This window comes from Etheostoma cragini, chromosome 8 (assembly GCF_013103735.1).
Source record: "Etheostoma cragini isolate CJK2018 chromosome 8, CSU_Ecrag_1.0, whole genome shotgun sequence".
Lineage (NCBI taxonomy): Eukaryota > Metazoa > Chordata > Actinopteri > Perciformes > Percidae > Etheostoma > Etheostoma cragini.
In genome coordinates, this window is record NC_048414.1 from 17,319,491 (window position 1) to 17,339,167 (window position 19,677).

Genomic DNA, 19,677 nt, shown 5'->3' on the forward strand with positions numbered 1-19,677 from the left:
CCGGACACAGCTCTTGCTTTGGTCATACAGAGATTGGATGGCCCTGAGAAGGGACCCCCTCACCCCTTACTCCCGCAGCACCTCCCACAGAGAACTGGTCATACATCGTCTTTCTCCAGATCCACAAAACACATGTAGACCGGTTGGGCATACTCCCAGGTTCCCTCCAGGATCCTTGCGAGAGTGAAGATCTGATTATTTGTTCCACAACCAGGACGGTATCCGCATTGTTCCTCTTCAACCCAAGGTTCGACTATCGGCCAAACCCTCCTTTCCAGCACCTTGGAGTAGACTTTTCTAGGGAGGCTGAGAAGTGTGACACCCCTGAAATGGGCACACACACTCTTGTCCCCCTTTGTGAAGAGGGGAACCAACACCCTGGTCTGCCACTCCCTTGGCACCATCCCAGACCTCCACGCAATATTGAAGAGGCGTGTAAACCAAGACAGCCCCTCCACACCCAGAGCTTTCAGCATTTCTGCACGGATCTCATCAATCCCTGGGGCTTTGCCACTGTAGAGTTACTTACCTACCTCAGCAACTACCACAAGGGAAATTGACAACAATCCCCATCATCCTCCAGCTCTGCCACTACCATATAGGGCATGTTAGCTGGATTTAAGAGTTCCTCAAAGTGTTCCTTCCACCGCCCTATTACTTCCTCAGTTGAGGTCAACAGCATCCCATCCTTACTGTACACAGCTTGGATGGTTCCCCGCTTCCCCCTCCTGAGGTGCCAAACGGTTTTCCAGAAGCACCTTGGTGCCGACCGAACGTCCTTCTCCATGTCTTTTTTCTTTCTCCCACACCCGCTGCTTTGCCTCTTTCACGGCAGAGGCTGCGGCCCTTCGGGCCCTTTGGGCCCTCTGGTTCCTTGCAACCACCTCTGGATTCGTCTGGGATAACGTATCCCGAAAATACTTTTTCAGTCGGACGGCTTCCTTGACCACTGGTGTCCACCAGGGTGTTTATGGGTTACCAGTGACCTTCACCGCCACCCATGTAGCAGCGCACCCGCCCCCAGCGGTTCCTCCCACAGGTGGTGGGTACATGGTATGGAATGATAGGCGCCACATAGCTTTTTTGGGCCGTGCCCGGCCGGGCTCTGTGGCAAGCCAGGCCATCAGGCGCTCACTGACGAACTCTCCATCTGGGCCTGGCTCCAGACGGTGGCCCTGGGCTTCGTCCGGGCAGGGCCACTCCCTTCTCCCTCTCGGTGATTCATAGTTTTATTTTTTTAACCATTCTTTGTCTGGCCCCTCACCTGAGACCACTTTGCCATGGGAGACACTACCAGGAGCACAAAGATCTAGACAACACAGCCCTCAGGTTCAAGAGGGACACACAAACCTCTCCACCACTATAAGGTGATGGTTCCTGGATTTTTAACACTATGTTTCCTTAACCCTTGTGTTGTCTTACCATCAAAATTGAAAATCAAAACTTTTGTTTACGCTTTTTATCAATGTTTTTAACTTTTTCTTACATTTTTGTATTTTTTTTCAATACTTTTGCTGCTTTTTTCCAATGTTTGTAACTTTTTGACGATTTCAAAACTATGTAACGCTAACTTATTACACAGTTATATTTGGATTTTATGGTCAATAAACCTCATTTGTAGGAAAATATACCTAATGTTTGAGTTAGAAAAGCAGAAATTGGGATTTATTTAAAATTAAAGTAAAGAAATGTATGCTGGATAATCACAGACTGGAATATGTAAACTTTTACTCAATATTATTTCGAAACCACTTTCCACTTCGAATTATTTTTTTTAAATGCTATAAAACTGAATAAGACGCCCCATATTTACTGAAAGTAGAGAGTTGTACTTGCCAAAGAGCGTTGCGTCGAATCAATCATGTTATTTTCGGTAATTACAATTGGGTAGTCAAAAAGAACATTGATTTAGGAAAACGGGTCAATTTGACACAAGGACAACATCAGGGTTAAACTATGAAGTTCAAATTTCACTACGGCTAAATCACCAGCAGAGGGAGCAAGAGAGACACGTATGATGTTTAGCCGTTTTTGGCGATTAACCACTAACACGTCTTCTGGTAATTTTGTCTACTACATGAAATACACAAACATACATTTACGAAAAGTGGCATCAATATAATATTATGCTTTTTCCCCGTCATTATGCGTGGCAGGATGGCCGAGCGGTCTAAGGCGCTGCGTTCAGGTCGCAGTCTCCTCTGGAGGCGTGGGTTCGAATCCCACTTCTGACAGAACGTTTTGTTCTGCCTTCATCAATCAAATGCTACACCCTGTCTGAAACATCCGGTAGCCTATGTGTTGGTTTCTACACAGTTGCTACACATTGTACAACTTGTAGTACGTAAATGCCTACAACATATACACACATTACATTACATACATTTTACTTAAATGTCCATTAAGAAATCTGACATTGTGATCTATTTATTGTACTTTATAAATGATGTTATGCAATTATGTCATAATGACATTTTTCTTGGCTGTTGTGTTTTATTCATATTTTGTACGTACTGTCTGTGTCATGACATATTGAGTGTTTAGTAAATATGACGGGGTGAATGATGGTTGTTTTGTGAAATGAGTTCACTCTTCAAGCCTATAACACTGACCCAGTTTCACTTCAAACACCAGCACACAACTCACTTTTTCTCACTTAAGGACCAGTTGCTAACAGGATGTTGGTTTTGAGTTATACATTTACAGCATACTATCTGGTCATGTGTCATTATTAAACTCAGTGCAGAATACATTAGCCCTTTGTCTTTCATGAAATATCTGCTGACCTGTTTCAGGAAGTTATTTAATTTACCCTGAGATGGGAAACTAAGTTTTAAGGTCCAGAACAGCTGATTTGAGGTGGTTCAATCAACTCAGAGTAGGTTGACTCAGAGTTAAGTGCGTGCACCACCACAATAAAAAGGCAGCATGAATGAAGCCATGATACTATGATTCACCATGGTAACAACCACAAACAGACTGGTCGGCGGAAATATTCATGCGCACATACAAGTTTGAATATATACATTTTGTTAAAAAAGCAACACAGTGGCTTCTGCAAAAGAGAGAATATGTGTGGGGTGAAATGGAAATCAGAGGGAGGAGACAGAGAATCTCGAGGTTTCTTGAAGAAAACCTGCTCCCGACCAGGTTTGGTTTCTTGCTCCACCTCCTCTCAGTTTTCAAATAGGTTAATGAGTCACTCAGGTGAGAGACTTCTGGGAGCCATGTGGGAAGTGCCAGGGGGAGATAAAGACGGTAAAAGAGCGAGAGCAAAACACATAGAGAGAGAGATGACAAAACACTCAGTGCTTGTGTGTGTGTGTGAGAGAGAGAGAGCGAGAGAAAGAGAGAGAGAGAGAGAGAGAGAAACGTAGAGAGACTCACACCACCACCATTAGCCACCTGTCAGTCCAGGTGGAGAAACTTACTGCTGGACATCTGAGCCTGGAGGTTTTACTGAAAGACACCTCTTTAACTCGGGAGAGTTTACACTTCTTTTATTTATTTATTTTAACTATCAGTCTTTTTTTAGGGTTTTATTTAATATTTGTGTTTTGGACAGACCTTAACTTTAGTCTTGCTGCACTAGCAGATGGTTTACTGAATCCCAACCACTAAGGTATTTTTTGAGGAGGATTGTTTTCATCAGTCTCAGTTGATCCTTAGACTGAATCCATAAGAAGTTTTCTGTTGGTGTGGCTGTTTCTGAGAACCCCATCTTCGGATAAGCGATCATGGCAGACTTCCCGTCCAAGGTTACCACGGAGACCAGCTCCCCCCACTCCCAGAGCTCTCAGCAGGGGGGCAACAGCCTCCAAGGGCTGGCCGCTAACTTCACCACTAGGATGGACATGTCCTTTATCCGAAGCATCCCGGCCATCCTCATGATTGTTGAAATAGTATGTAACAGGCCACGCTGTTCTGTTTTTACTCTTCCACTTATTCCATCTCCTAATACCTTAACATGACTTTCTTACCCAGACTATTACTCTCAGCCCCAGGTCCATTTATTTCCCCAACTGAGGGCATCCATCTTTTAAATTAAATATATTTATACTGTAGTTTTAGAAAACTGAAATATTTAAACAGCTGGGCTCTGTAGTGTCAAGCAAATGTTACAAACAAGAGTGAATAATTAATTTGTTGGGGACTAGTTTCTGGATGGATTAATACACATTGGTGTTCTGGAGAAAATATACAGCAGGACAGTCTATGTGGGATCAACTTAAAAATTGACAGTGCCCATGTTCACCATAATGTAGGAAAATGTCACCCAGTACAACCTTGTGTTTTAATAGTATTTAAACATGAGACATTTTAGACAGACTGAAACAAATTTCCCCCTTTATGTATTTGCACTAAACTCTGATCATACAAAGGACATGTGACTGGCTGCAGGAGATCTTTGTCCCCTGAAGCCCTCTCTCCTCCTGTTACAGCTCTCCAACCATCCTATCAACACACTCAACCTATAGCTTAGTCAGAGGTCCAATGTTCATTCTGTATATGAACTGATTGTTAAACATGTGTCACCTCTCTCTCTTTGTTTGCATTTAATGGTATTGTGGCAGTCTGGCCAGGTAGCTAGGGCGTTGCACTTGAACCCTGAGGTGATACAGGTGACATCTTTCAGCTCCGGCTATTCAAGAAAATCAACAGCAACCTTGGCCTGTAATGTTTGTGGTAGTGTGTGTGTCAGTAGGGAAACATGGTTTACAAACCAGTTGTTTCATTGTGAATAAACTAAACTAAACAACAGTGATTATCAGTCTTGCAATGTTTAAAAAGGTTAACAAGCTGTAAACATTGCTTGACAATAAAATTTATAAAATAAAATAGAACAAGTTTATGGACTAAAAGAAACGTAATAAACACCACCACATGACTTTTATAAGCTCTCCCTTTTATGTTCAATCTGCATTCATTGATTTAGATTTTCTGGAAAGTGTTAGCAAACTGTTACCTTATTTGGAGTCATGTCTCTGACCACCTGACAAATATGCAGTAAGTCAAATGTTCCAATGACTTATTTAAGCTCTGTTTTGGTCTCCACCAACTCTTGCTGCTGAATGCTTCACAATGTTAACTAGCTAGTCGTTAACTTCACATTTATGAATCATTTTACACATCGCAGGAGATTGTCCGTGTCAGACTGGAATAGAGTACGTAGGAGGCAGGACATGACGCAGATTACACCACAGTCACATAACTGGTTCATAGTTTGTTCAACAATGAAACTCCATGAATCGCCATGAATTTGGCAACGTACGTGTGACGTCAACCCGTTCTCACTCCCGCTTGGTCATTGGCTCTCAGAGTCACAAACTGATACAGAGTCTGGGATGTGGGGACTGCTGGGATTGGTTGAAGTCGCGGGAAACTCTGGTTATTTGTCAAATTTACAAAAAGGTTGCGGTGACTGGTCAAACTTGCAAGTCGCATTAAAGTCATGGTCTTTGGTTGAATTTGCGTCAATTGGCGCGACCGTGACATTGCAAAATCCTGTAGGGACTGATTCTCCGCTCAGTGAGCTGCACTATTCACACATGGGCTCAACTGGGCAATGCACAGAATTTGTTCTAAGAAACTGGCGGGGTCAAGTCTGTTTAATGTCTAGTCCAAATGACTCAAACTGTTCATAAGTCACATCCAGCTATGCCAGTTAATGTTCCAGGTTTGCAGTGCATGTGTGAAAGGGCCGAGTATCTGGCTGCTGTTTGATGGCTTGGTTGCTGTCTAAGTTCCTGATTTAGAACGTTTGTGGCCTGCATCATGATTAATCATATTCATATGTATCTTGCAAAAGCAGAATGTCTTCCATGAATTCACAGATAATGTTTGCTATAAAGACTTTCAGTTTCAGGTGATAGATAAGTGTTAGCCATTTCCATCAGGTCATCATTTAAGTTGGAACTTAAGTGTCTGCCTTACTAAGCAAGGAGACTGTTTAAAAAAGGCTGTTTCATCAGGTTTGACTTTCCAAACAATCAATCTAACCGGTTTAAGCGAAACTGGATAAATAAATAACTAAATGATGGCACCATTTTCATTATTACACAATAATAGTTGAGTAAATTCAACTGTATTCCCTCCAGGATTTTGCAATCTCGCTTTTAAAAACAATTCACACAAATTCAACCAATTACTGTGAATTCAGTGAGACTCGCAATTTGGACCAATCACTGCAATTTTACCGTAAATTAGACCAATAGCAGAAGTTTTCCGCAGAAGTTTTTTTTAAAGTCCAATAAGTCATTTATCAAACCGTATTAATGGGTCTCCCAGCCCAGGCCAGGATGACACGTTAAAATTTGATTCATTCAGTAAATTATTGTTTTTTGTCTTAAATACACCAGCCATTTTCATATTATACCAGCATTTGCCACATCCTGAGCCTTTTTGGTAAGGTTACTGGTAAGGTTAGAAAAACTCAGCTCACAGTAGTTTTATTCTCCTCAAAATAAGTATCCCAAAAAAAAAAGATCACAACTTTTCTTTGCAATTTTCAAAGTCTCTCGCAACTTCATTGCAACAAAGATACAAAAGACATTGCAACCTTTGTTGCAATTTTTTACATAAGCTCCTGCAAAATCAGACATTTAGGGCCGCAACAATCTCAAAAAAAGGCTGTCCCATCCTGGAGGGCCTGGTATGTTCAGTTCAGTTTAATTCAAGCTCGTATGTGAACGAAGCGAATGAGTCGTAGGAAAGACAGCAGCAGACAACAGTCAGTATCTTCCTCCAGGGTACTTCACTCATTTGCAGCACTAAGATGAAATGGTTGTGTAGCTGTACAAAATAGACAGCAAAAGGTGTTTGTTTTGTGTGTGTATGTGTGTATGTGTGTGTATATGAGATGTTTTCTAGGATTATTGATATGAAAATCAGTTGACCTAATTGCTAAATGTGACCTTATGTAACATCTGTAATTTAACTGACCCCCTATTTAGTAGCTTGACTGCAGTTTGGTGGCAACGACATTTTGCATCATCCAACATAAACTTGGGTATCAACAACAGGGGAAGAATTACGCAAGAAAGAAGCAAAAAAGGGAAGTAGGTTCTCAGAATAGTCATTTGAAATTCTTTCAAAACCAAACGGTCACTGCTTTCATCCATCTGCAGTAGGCGTTACATTCATAGAACACCAGGTTTCCTGTTTCAAACTTCCAACTCCTTATGCAATATTAATACATAAAATGCCCCATGCATACTGCATAACAAAACATTTGCATAATATATAAATGCTGGAACCTGTTTAACAGTGCATGCTTTAACTTGATAGATGCTTAAACATGGGCGGTGAAAAGACAAAGTTCTCTTTAACAAAGATTTGACAGATTTTCCTCTACAGGCTTTGTAAAGGTCCATATCAGAGTGCACACTGTGTGTGTGTGTGTGTGTGTGTGTGTGTGTGTGTGTGTGTGTGTGAAATCATATGTGCTGGATGCTACTGTAGCTGTAAACCAACAGTGACTTTAGCCTGTTGAACAGGATATGAAACAACATATACAGTCTGCATTTGTGTGTTACAAAGTGAAACATGATATCTGCAGACAGTCGGATCTTTGGATGTAGCAAAGAGAGGAGCCTTGTGTGGTTTCTGTCTGGATGAGGTCTCATTTTGTTTTAAAAAGAATAAATTGTGATTTTTAGACTTAGCTTATTGTAGAAATATATTGTAAACAAAATAGAACTTCACTGAGAATGCTCACATTTTCCATACATCTTACATCGTTCCCCTCAGGATGAATGGAATTGACTTTTCACATGATCACAGTTTCAATGTGTCCCATACTTTGGTTTAAGACCAAATACACAGAAAAGTAATGGGATTTCCATCAGCCTCAGGGGTGCTTTGTGTTTGATGCTAATTGGCAAACACTAGCATGCTAAACAAAGATGGTGAACATTGTTAAACATTAGCTTGTTAGCCAGTCAATTTGACCATCTTGCAATGCTAGCATTATTTAATGAGTAGGCCTTCCGTGACATTACCACCGCAGGCTCCATCACTTCTCACCCCCCAGGAATTTTCTTTCAAAAGTTCTGCAGCCACATACACAAATTTAAAGATGAAAAGCCAAGTCAATAATCACAGCCAATGATTAATAGGTATTATTGATCAGCATACTTTCCAACCTCCACAATTGTTTTTCAATGTAACACACTTGTTAATGTTTTTTAGAATTTCTGTAAACTGCTTAGGGAGAGAGAGCAAGAGAGCAAGAGAGCGAGAGAGTGAGCGAGAGCGTGTTTCCATATCTGTTACTCTCCTTTAGTGTCTCTGATGCATTTTAACATGAAGACCAGAAATCTCCAAGGCGTTGCTGATTTTTTTGAGAGCTGTATAACCCAAGCCTTGCTCATGCGCTAACAGCACTGTACGCACATTCACATCAAACACATCGTTCCTAGATACGTCTTGAAGACACGAACATGTGACACATAAAGACACTTTGTCTGTACTTCTTGCAGAGACTGCACTCTAGTGGTAAACGGCTACAGAACCCATGATTCTTCAGATCAATGTTAACTTTGAGCTCTGTCCCTGCGCAATTAGGACAAATTAAACCACCAATCAGTTCATTCAAATGTGCTACATGAATTATCAGCCACTGCTGCGTGGCGCTCTCATTACCTTCGTTGTCCGACACTTGTGTTTTCCGAACGACTGTTTACGCATTAACGCACATGTGATGGCATTTTTATCATCTGCTTTCTTAGGTGGTAATCCCTTTGTGTTTTCTTGCTTATGACAACTGTTTTTTGTCTTCTCTGAGATGATTTTACATGCACTTCTTTCGACATTTTTTGAACTCCCGCGGAAATGTCAGAACATGTCACATGATGCATCTAAACGGATCACGTTGTCAGAAATTGATCAGCCAATGAGATTTCCCATTTAGAGTTAAATGCCCTATTATACTTTCAAGACTGGTTGCTGATAAAAAAGGAAATTACCATGTTTGGATCCAACAACACGGCACAGGAGAGAGAGAGAGCACTTTCTAACGGTAGCCTATATGTGATGACAAAGGTGCAGACAGCAATGCGGAGCAGCATGTTGCATTAGAACGCTGACTTTTTTTGACTTTTTTTTCACCACAAGTCTGAAAGAGGACATGCTATTGAAGACAAAGAGCCCTAAATTTCCAAATTAACCAGTAAAAAAAAATATGTTTTTGCTTGTTGTGTCTTCCCTAAATCTTTGTCTGACATTCTGGAACACAGTTAAACCGGACCCAGTGTTGAGTGTATTCAGAGTACCAGGAGAGGACAGTCCTATTACAGGCTTCACTCTGGGTAGCAAGGTTCATAGCTCTTTTAGCATGCAGATGAATTCTACTGAACTAGAAACAAGCACAACTTCCCACTTTCATTATGTTGATCAAAGACGTTATGCGGCACCTAAAACGGGAAATACTCAGTAGTACATTACTTGGTTTGTTGAAACATTTTCATGACTTGTCAACCTTAATTGATAATGTAGAAGCTAGGCAATAAATGACGAGCAGGATAAGCGTGACTAGAGACTCTAAAAATCTGACAGAAATCTTTTATACTGACCTTTGTTGATCTAAAATAAAGACTGAGTAAGTAACTGGATGGTCTATTTCTCGGTTAAAAAGTTTTCAGAGACACGTTTTGATTAACTATTTTTGTAAAATATGAGATTGTATTCTGAACAAGCCGCCATGACAGTCTGGCTTTGAATTTCCGGAGAAACCAGACCAACGTGACGAGTTTGTCCAATCAGCTGACGTCGCCAATCAGCATCGCTTCGGTTTGTTCAAAGACTTGCACGGTAAATCGTGATTTCGATTCAGCTTTATCGGCCTCCGACACACCTATCAGCCCATGTTTGCATTCCCCTCTGTGCCTCTAGCTACACTCAGCATGTATGTTTGCTTTAATTAGCATGTTTGCTAAAGTCATTTTTTCCTCCAAGTTCTTTGCTAAAGTCAGCCCGGCATACTTTGTAAAACGCATAGTGTTTGCTTACAGAGCTGGCGGCTAGAAAACGGGAAGGTCTCTTACCAAGAGGACAGAAGTTGACGCAAGATACTTCTTTTTTAGGAGCTATTTAATACCTTTTTATCTCTGTTGACTGACTCGAGGGTGAGCTTGTGAGTGACGCACGGCCTATGCGCACGGCACTTCAGGCGAGGTGGCTTGCTAGCCGCGGTAGAACCTTCTTTAACTGTCTATGGGTAGTACCATCACATATCTTACAGCCTGGACATATCGCAGAAACTGTGACACAACACCCATTTAAGTCATATCACTATGAAATCAGGAGATTAGTGGGACACATTACCAATCGGGAGCGGGGGAGAACTCCCGCGTAAATCGGGAGTTGATAGCTGGTACTTAGCGGGTAACGTTACTTTATTTGAGTATTTCTATGTTATGCTAATTTATAGGCTAGGCCTACTCCACTAGGCTACAACTCAGAGGCAAACATTGTAGCCTAGCCTACTCCAATTTAGTTAAAAACTATAGTTAATTGGAGATTTAGAGTATTAAAACACAAATACAATGCATATTATTATAGACTTTTTTTAAAAGCCCCACTTTTACTAGTTACAATCAGACTGTATTGACTATGGACAAAGCCTCCATTACATCACCCATAGGTTTCTGAAGAGCCAAAATACATTTATATAAGCCTAAACAAAGGAAGAGGAAGCGCTGAGAGTAGGAAATGTACAGGCTTGGTAGGCCTAGCTCCATGGCTGTGCGAGGAAACACTGACTGGTGAACAACAATGAAGGAATGTTGCCTTTAAAGCTTTTGTTTTTTACTTACAATGGATGAAATAACCTATTTCTGTAATGTGAAAAATGTCAAAGTAATGTAGCATTATCATACATTTGTCTGTTTTTGGCTGATAAACTCTCAAAACCTATTTTACACTACCTACTCAGAGCACCAAATGGCACACTGACAAATTTGATTAGCTAGTGAACATAGTGCAGCATAGGCCAGGAACACAACTCCAAAAATGTGTAAATGAGCAACTGTTTGCTAACATGTTAGCCATATCAACATAATGGGAATATTATGTTGATGTGTTGCATAGCTCACTGCCACCAGGTGGCCAAAAATGGATCATGTCTTTTATTTAGTCTTTCAGACTTGCATCAATCTTTTAAATATGCCCACTCATACTACTGAAACCTCATATTAACTTTGGCTGAAGAGTGTATTTTTGCTCGAACTAGTAGTGTGAATTTTCCCGGTCTCTTACAATTGAGTCATCACTTTACTGTCAGTATGGAGAGGAGGAGTGAGTAGCCTACAATGACCAACACTTTTACAATTGCGTTGGCATACAATTGTGTGAGGTAGAGGCTACAAGTTCTCCCCAATGTGGTCAATTAATAATTAAATATTAAGTTCAAAGTGTCTACTTGTCTTTACTAACAGTTTTTTTTTTAAACTTCGGCCTGTTTAAGTTGCTGTCTCACTTCATCCCTCCAGGTTCTGGGGCTGCTCCAGTGGGCGTTGATAGCCGGTGCCCCCTACACTTTGCTGCCAGCATATGGCTGGGTGATGTTTGTGGCCGTCACTCTGTGGATCCTCACCACAATCCTCTTCTTCATGATCCTGTTCGACGGCCGGCAAAAGCTCACGTTCATCCCCTGGCCCCTGGCGGTAAGAAGGGATGCAGGGAGGTGAGGAGAAAGGAAGAGAAAGAGAGAAAAGTGGAACGGAAGGTTTTAAGACTTATTTTGATCACATGAGAAAAAACCACAACAAACAGAAATTCTCTGTACTGGTTCTAATAAGGAGAAGAGAGCTACCTGTTTATTACAGTGTATGCAGAATCTAGATCAGATGTGATTTATTTTAGCAGTCTCTGGCCCTAAAGCCCTCTTTATGACATGAATGACTAAATAAGCACAAACTATCAAAGTTTGAAAATGACCAAGACTAATATAACGTAATACCATTGGCAGCAATGAGTCTCCCTGTGCAGGTGATATTAGTTATATCCAGATGTGGACTGGCCAACAAGGCCCACCCATTAAATGCATTGCTATACAGTGCATAAACAAGAAGAAAAAGGCAGCAGGATTTAAAACAAAGTGTCACTGTCAAGGGTCATTTATGGTTTGGTCACATAAAAAGAGACTAATGAAATAGGACAGTGAAGTAGAATATGTAATCAGAATGCAAGCGCAGTGGAAGAGGAGGCAACATTTAGAAAAGCTGGCAAGGAAAAAGACAACAAAGAGAAGGTGAGCAAGAATGCAATAGAAAAGTAGGGAACAACCTGGACAGAAAGAAGAAGCCCTGAGGACATGTGGCTAATGTTTCTCCTGTTTTTGTAGGTAATGGTGTATTTCGCCGGAGCCACGGTCCTCTATCTGACCGCCTTCCTGGCCAACGCAGCATCTGTGCAACCCTTCTACTTCACGGTTTTCTACGGACAAATGGCAGCAGCCGCTGTAAGACGCCTGACACCACTAACACTTCCTCAAATAAAAAAGAGCTTGTTAAACATGCAACAAACAATCTGAGGTCACCCTCTGATAATGTGCCTGCAAAGGCAAAATCTAAGCCTGGAGAGTCTTCCATTCATCAACTCATCCAATGTTGGAACAACGGGCACATATTGTGTGTTTTTCTTCCCTCTCACTGCCATCACTGTTTGGCTATAGGTGTGTTTCTGAAAGCCTGTGTACTTACAGTATCAGGTTGGGGCAGGTATGTACACCTGAAACTTGGGAAGCAGAATCAGAAAAAGGGTGAGGCCTTCTTATGGCTCTGAAGCAAGTCCAATATTTTCCTTTTAAATCCGGATACCTTTGCACCACAGCTGACACTTGCTCCTCCCCACTGTTGAGTCAATGTTCCATCAAAAAAAGAAGAAGAAGAAAACAGGTGGATCTAGGGCAACAGATAAAAAAAGGAATGTGGATGTGTGAGGCAATAATGTCACACTAAAAATCACCAGTATCAAGAAATGCAGGCTGGATATGTTGTTTTATATCCCGTTCAACGGGCTAAAGTCAATGCTGGTTCACAGCTACAGTAGCATCCAGCACATACGATTACACACACACACACACACAAACGGCACTGGCCCATGTCCAATCACAAACTCTTCACAAAGCAGTTATATTTTACTTTCTTCTAGTTGTAAGTAATCTTTTACTAGAGATTATGGCCAATTAAGTTAGTGAATAACAAGTAGCTAGCTGAAATCTTTATAGATGTGAATACATTAAGATATACATTTATGTTCCTAAAGTCATTAAAGAGGTATCTTTCTGTTTGTCTCCCTCTCAATTTCTCCGCCTCTCTGTTCAGTTCTTCGGTGCTGTGGTGACCGTGGCGTACTGGGCCAGTGCCTTCTTCTCCTATTTGGCCTGGAAGGGAGATGGAGGAAACGCCGCCACCAACACAGTGCCCACCTAGGACTCAATCCTGATCCTAGACAAAGATGCCTTGTGATTTCCCCCCCTCAAGACACTGTAGGTAAATCCTGACCTCTTCTTAAACCAAGTGTTACCAATGAGACAAAGCCTAATTCAGATGAAAATATCATCTACTTTATATACTATTCAGTCAAACTCATTAGACTTTTACCTTAACATTATAAAAAAGAAATTGTACATCAGCACTGGATTGTCCAATTAAAATGTACTGTACTACATACTACAACACAATATTTCTTTGAAACGGCTCTGGTGGACTGCACTGAGGCCTCAAATTCAGATTTCTCAAAATATTACCTTTTTATAATACTATTGCACATACACAAATATAGCAGACAGTGCCTTCAAGTGTTGGTAATAACACGGCAAATTGGCAAACTGGGACCTCCAAGTTGTATTTAAAATATGCAGCCCAGGCACCCAGATAGCTCAGCGCAGCGGGTCTGGGGTTTGACTCCGACCTGCAGCCCTTTGCTGCTGTCGGTCCCCTTTTCTCTCCCCTATCATGTTTTCAATTGTCCTGTCAAAAATAAAGGCTAAAAAATAATCTTAAAAACAAAAGACAGCCAAACCTAGTGGCAGCTAATGGGGATCCAAAAAATGAATAAAGAACAACCAAATCCCCTCACCAGCATCTCTGAAGTTCAATGACTCATTTGTTATCTTTGAAAATAGCCAGGTTAGCTGTTTCCCTGATTCCGGTCCTTGTGCTAAGCTAGGCTAACTGGCTGCTGGCTATAGCTTTATACGTAATGTACAGAACTATAATGTGTCATTTATCAAGGGAAAACGCAAAAGATACGTAACTACTGAAAATGTTTGTTTAGTATTTCTTGTTTACAGGTGGTGGTATCATTGGTTAGGCTGGTGAGTACTGCACCGATAAGCCTGAACCAATGTAGGTCAATGTCACAACGTGCTTGACTCCTGCTGTTGCTTTCTGTGATGCTCATATTAGGGTTATGCTGTAAAACACCAACATGGCAGTGCAAAAGATGTGAAGAATGACTGTATGCATAGTATCTGTGTCCTGCGGTCTTTGATTTATGTACAGTGCATGTGCCTTTAGGAAATGGGTTTCTTTTTGTACCAATAATTTAAATACTAGTGAAATCCTGTGGGGAGCACTGGGGCTCAAACACGCACTTGTTGAAATAAAGCACTTGGATGATTTTAAGTAAGACTTTTACTTGTTTATTTAAAAATATCTTTTTACTGACAAATTAGACATCAACAGTATTCCACTGGTGACATAAATATACATTTACAGTTACAGCTGTCATGTTAAGACAAGTAGAAAATACTTTGACGTTTTACTGAAAACTACACTGTAGATTTTATTTCAAATTATACACACACACACACACACACACACACACACACACACACACACAAAATCACTAAATACATTAAAAATCACTTTCATAGGCACAAAACTCAATTCAATGAGTTCAAACTAGTCAAATAATTTAAAGGATATATTAGTTATGCTATATTCCTAATAAAAAAACAAACATACCAGGCAAAGAGAGCAGAGCTAAACATTCAATCAAATGGTTTCCCCTGCTTACAAGGGGATTTGGTGATGCTATAAGCAGAACGAGTAGGAGGACCTGAAAAACAGACAAATCTAGTACTAGCACCATAGTACTGGGTTCCTTCTCCTTACAGTTGAACTCATTTGAATATTTCAAGTAGTCATTATGTCCAGTGCAGTGCTTAGGAAGCAGAAAGCCGAATACTTTCATCTTCACTCTATCTATAAACTCTTAAACACCCATACCATCCCACCAGCCACATAAAATACAAAGGAATGTATATATGAATTTGCCATTAGGGGTCGATTGTGCGCAAACTGTAGAAATATGAATCCAGCAGCTCACCATTAGAGTAGAAACAAAACTCACAAAAAACAAGCTAACAGCTTTGTGAAAGCCAATGAACAAAATGTAATATAAACATAAAGAGGAGGATACAATTCAAATATTTGACTTTTTGAGTGTGATTGTCACTGGGATTGAGTGGAGCCGATGTGTTTAGAGCCTGCAGAGATCAGAGATGTAACCACCAGTCCTTGACTCAGGTCCAGACCTCGGCCCTCCTTCTCCTAGAAACATACAGATGCATACAGCTGTTGTTGAAGCATAACATTACGATTCAATTGCGATTCAAGTTCTACCGATTCAAAAACGATTCAACTATATCCAAAAATGTAGTCATCATGTATATATATATATATATATATATATATAATTATTTATTCTAAGTACTGCAATCACATGATATCCCCAAGGGGAAAGTCAAGGTCCCCGTAGCTCACGGACATCACACACAACATACATCATAACAGGATGGGAAAAGTAACTACATTTACATGCTGTGAATCGTTTTTCAACTGAAAAGTCTATATTGAATCAAATCGTGAGCCTAAAAAAATTGTAATCGAATTGTACCATTTTCTGACTCGTCCACCCCTATATAGGAGTCCTAAACACTTGTTTTTGACAATTAACCTGCAGAATTCAGTCAAGACTCAAATGGGCTTTAAGGAAGGCTGAAGCTTACAGTAATAAGAGACCTGTTTAATTACAGAATGTGGCACCAGTACCTAGAAAATATAAATAGAGAATCCTGAAGTTGTTGAGCTTCTCAATGAAAAGGGGATTAAAGGTGTTCGCCAGTTTACAGATAACTTACAGCTCTGTATTCCAGAAACATCTCCTTAAAGGCCATGAAGTCAGTGAACGTCAGCAGCATGTCAAAGATGTCACCTGGAACTTCCTCTTTGTGTTGCCTGCAGATGAAGACACCCACATTGTGAATCCAGTCACATTGGAATACAATTTTGTGCCACCTAGTGGCGTGCCGCAAAATAATATTTCTTAGGCGCAACAGGGGCATCAAACCAACTACTGTATGAGCTGACTCATTGCTTTCAATGGCACCAATGTATGTCACCAACTGCATTACAGTGGTTTAGTTGTTGTCAGAGGAAAACAGCCTAGAATAAGATGGACTTTCGGGAGAGTTGTGTCACATCTTACATTAACAGCTCTGTGAAAGTGTTCATGTTGAAGGCAGGGATTCTCTCCATCAGCTGCTGCTCCAGGTGTTTCTCCAGCAGGTCAACCTACAAAACAACAGACATGAGTGTTAATAGGCATCTTGTCTTAGTTTACCTCCCTGACTACTACAGACGTTCAGAAAAAAGTCAGGATCTTTGATAGAGCTGTAACGATCATATTTCTAAAGATAACTTCACGTGTAAACAGAAGAAAGAAAAAAAAAACAAAATCTGATCATTGTATGTATGCATATTCCTTGAAGACAAGTATGGGAGATACCGCTCCATGTTCTGTTATGCCATGTTCAACTGCTACACTGCAGTGCCCTGCTACGTCCTGCTGTGCCTTGTAATGCCGCACAGCGTCCTGCTATGCCATGAACTACTACAAAGAACTGCTACAGACTACTAATTTTTTCTATTTTTGTTATTGCCACTCTTCATTCTAACCCCAACCGGTCGTCAGACACCGCCTACCAAGAGCCTGGGTCTGACTGAGGTTTCTGCCTAAAAGGAAGTTTTTCCTCGCCACTGTCGCACTGTTGCTTGCTCTGGAGGAGACTACTAGAACTGTTGGGTCCTTGTAAATTCTGGAGTGTGGTCTATCTGTATAGTGTCTTGAGATAACTCTTGTTATGAATTGATACTATAAATAAAATTGAATTGAATTGAATTGAAATTGAATAGATACATTAGACCACAGCAAGATGGCCAGCAACTCACATACTCATTGAAGATAAGTGTGTAACTGAGCTTGTTCTCGTCAGAGTCATCAAACTCCTGGTAGTGTTTCTCCATGAAGTTCTGCTGAAGATGCCGGAACTCCTCCTCTAAAAGAAAAGGAATGGACACGTAGAACATTACACAGCTTCACCAATAACTAGTAAAACTCTAAAGATGTATATGTCTTCAGCTCATTTAGTAAACCAACCTTTAAAAAAAAATATGTAAATGATGTGTACAATTTTCATTCATGCATTTTTCCCCACTCTCACAGAACAAATAAAGACCAGTTGAAGCAATTTAATAACCTAAATCCATATTTCTTTATATTAGGTCCAATAAAGCTACAGAGGGCGTCATTATTTGACATAAGGGCCGCTTTTCTAACATACAGTCGCTTGAACCTTTAGTTTTCTAAGCATAAAGACTGTCGAGACATGTTTACAACATAAGATTATGACATTCTTACTGCCAGATTGTGGAACAATTCATCTTTCACAAATAGCTGGATTGTAAATAAGTATCCTTTTTAATTTATGGGTTCATCACTTATCCTACCCATGATGATGTCCTCTATGTAGCCAATAACCGCATCAAAAGCTGCGTCTGCTGCGGAGGAACTGGAGAGGAAAAACAAGACAACACGATCACATCACTTAAGGTAGACTTAATATGCAATACATCACAGCTATGTATTAATTCTGCTGTATCTAGCTGTAGACTTGTGTCTCAAAAATGAACACTTGAGACTTGACTGATAAGTATAAGCTCAAGTCTTGACCGGGTAAAGTCCCATATAAATAATAAAAGATATGCCATATGCAGTGAAGTGACAGACACGCCTTTCATGACCTCACAACACAGCTTGCTCATTTCATTATCTGGCCTTTGCTCTAAATTGAAACAAAAGCACGTATTGTGACTTGAAACCCACCTTGTAATAGCAAAATGTTCTTCTTCCATGTCAACCATTTCTACGATGTTATCTCCACAGCCTCGCACATCTGGAGACCCAATGGAGGCAACATGTCATACAGCTAGCTTCATATATTCATGTCAAATAAAATCTGTCAGAGCTATACAAACAGCTAGCTAACGTTAACGTTAGGTCAATTAGCAATTGTCCTTTTTCAACAAATGCAATATTTCGTTCAATCACAAAGCCGCAACCAATCTTTGGTCGTTACTGAACACAAACGTTAGCTGGCTAATGCTAGGTAGCTAAGCTAAATGTTAGCTAGCTAAACACATGTTAGCGTTAAATTAATACCAACTGTCAGAGTCTTTTAGCCATATTTCGCATTTTCCGAACTACAATATTACTTTACACCTCGCTTAAGTTCCAGTCATGTTAACTAGTTAAATTAATTTAAACGACTTACTTCGTTCCTGGATATCCATGTTGTTTAAATAAATCGTCAACGTGTATGGTGAATGGTTGTTACCAAGGAGACGGCGAAAATGTGTGTAACAGAGTCCCGTCCGGTAGGCTGAAATATGTCCATGTTGGTTCCTACCTGAGAATACATCAGTGACATTATAAAAATTAGAGTTTGTGGACTAATTTTTCTACTTTTTAAAGATATTACTGAGACAAAGTCCCTTTACTTCCTGTACTGGAATATCCCTCAAATTTAAGTAAATTATCTTTAATTTTTAATTATAACCAGATCTGTCCTTTCACTCTTTAACAGTTTAAGTTTTTGTATCTGACTTAGCAGTAATTGACTGTTATTTCAAGAATTAATATCTGTGTGAATAAATGTACAGTATATTAAGATTTACACAACTTGCTTACTAACAAATGCTGAGGCCAAGTTTTAAAACTGGAAAGCCAGTGTTAAATAATCAGTCCTGTTTTTTAGACAAAAGATGAGTTGAGATGAAAGTAAAACCCACTCAGTCATACAAAAAAAATAAAAAATAAAGAAAATCACATTAACATACATTTATTACAAATATCACAACCCAGTAAACAATTCTTCAATCACATCTTGGGGAACTGTGGGGCAAAATTCCTTTTAAATACAATCCATAACAATTCTTTACAGTCCCGAATGTCAGCTCAAGCCATAGAAGCAAATGTAATTCTCTCACCTGCATGTACAGTATAAGGTGCTCCAGAAATACAACAAAGCAAACAGTGACCAGACCAATCTTTTGTCCTACTGACAGGTGCATGTTACTTTTTAGAAATAATTCCAGTAGTCTGAATGGTTTTACAGATCCTGTTCATGCAATTTGGTGGTGTAGCAACACTTCCATAAATAACTTGACCAAAACAGATGAAAATGCATTCAGTGTAATCATTTGAAATGTCAATGGATCTCATCTCATCACTGGTTTCCCAAATATAAATGCAATTTAGTCAACCCAGAGACGCTTCAAGTAAAGGATGGACAGAAAGACAGAGAAAAGCATAAAGTTCTTATGAAGA

The 19,677-nt window shown here is 40.1% G+C and overlaps 3 protein-coding genes, 1 long non-coding RNA gene and 1 other non-coding gene across 7 annotated transcripts in view; 2 read left to right on the forward strand and 3 right to left on the reverse strand.

Moving 5' to 3' along the window:
• The first annotated feature begins 2,151 nt into the window (after positions 1 to 2,151).
• On the forward strand, positions 2,152 to 2,234 carry trnal-cag. Its single transcript has one exon. It is a non-coding gene; the product is annotated as a tRNA-Leu (tRNA).
• A 1,128-nt stretch (positions 2,235 to 3,362) lies between these two features.
• The window catches only part of pllp (plasmolipin), a 19,337-nt gene continuing 3,022 nt past the window's right edge, over positions 3,363 to 19,677 (forward strand). The window contains exons 1-4 of one of the 2 annotated variants that reach the window (XM_034878092.1): positions 3,363 to 3,902; positions 11,490 to 11,663; positions 12,344 to 12,460; positions 13,326 to 13,465. In XM_034878092.1, the coding sequence (XP_034733983.1) occupies positions 3,738 to 3,902; positions 11,490 to 11,663; positions 12,344 to 12,460; positions 13,326 to 13,433 (564 nt within the window). In that variant the 5' untranslated portion in view covers positions 3,363 to 3,737 and the 3' untranslated portion in view covers positions 13,434 to 13,465. Of the gene's footprint in view, positions 3,903 to 11,489; positions 11,664 to 12,343; positions 12,461 to 13,325; positions 13,869 to 19,677 lie in introns of those variants that run through there. The other variant, XM_034878091.1, reaches the window with a different exon arrangement.
• LOC117948466 lies at positions 11,491 to 15,113 on the reverse strand. The gene is made up of 3 exons (XR_004657445.1): positions 14,973 to 15,113; positions 12,819 to 12,851; positions 11,491 to 11,657 (listed from the first exon to the last, which is right to left on the reverse strand). It is a non-coding gene; the product is annotated as an uncharacterized LOC117948466 (long non-coding RNA).
• arl2bp (ADP-ribosylation factor-like 2 binding protein) lies at positions 15,117 to 18,735 on the reverse strand. The gene is made up of 7 exons (XM_034878093.1): positions 18,623 to 18,735; positions 18,175 to 18,244; positions 17,799 to 17,860; positions 17,241 to 17,347; positions 16,498 to 16,583; positions 16,151 to 16,247; positions 15,117 to 15,560 (listed from the first exon to the last, which is right to left on the reverse strand). The coding sequence occupies exons 1-7, from the start codon at positions 18,639 to 18,641 to the stop codon at positions 15,462 to 15,464; spliced, it is 540 nt and encodes a 179-aa protein (XP_034733984.1). The 5' UTR covers positions 18,642 to 18,735; the 3' UTR covers positions 15,117 to 15,461.
• Positions 19,174 to 19,677, reverse strand: part of rspry1 (ring finger and SPRY domain containing 1) — a 16,298-nt gene continuing 15,794 nt past the window's right edge. For both annotated transcript variants that reach the window (XM_034878063.1, XM_034878061.1), the window contains exon 15: positions 19,174 to 19,677. This exon is cut by the window's right edge and continues 1,767 nt beyond it. The gene's annotated coding sequence lies outside the window, so the exon portion shown is untranslated.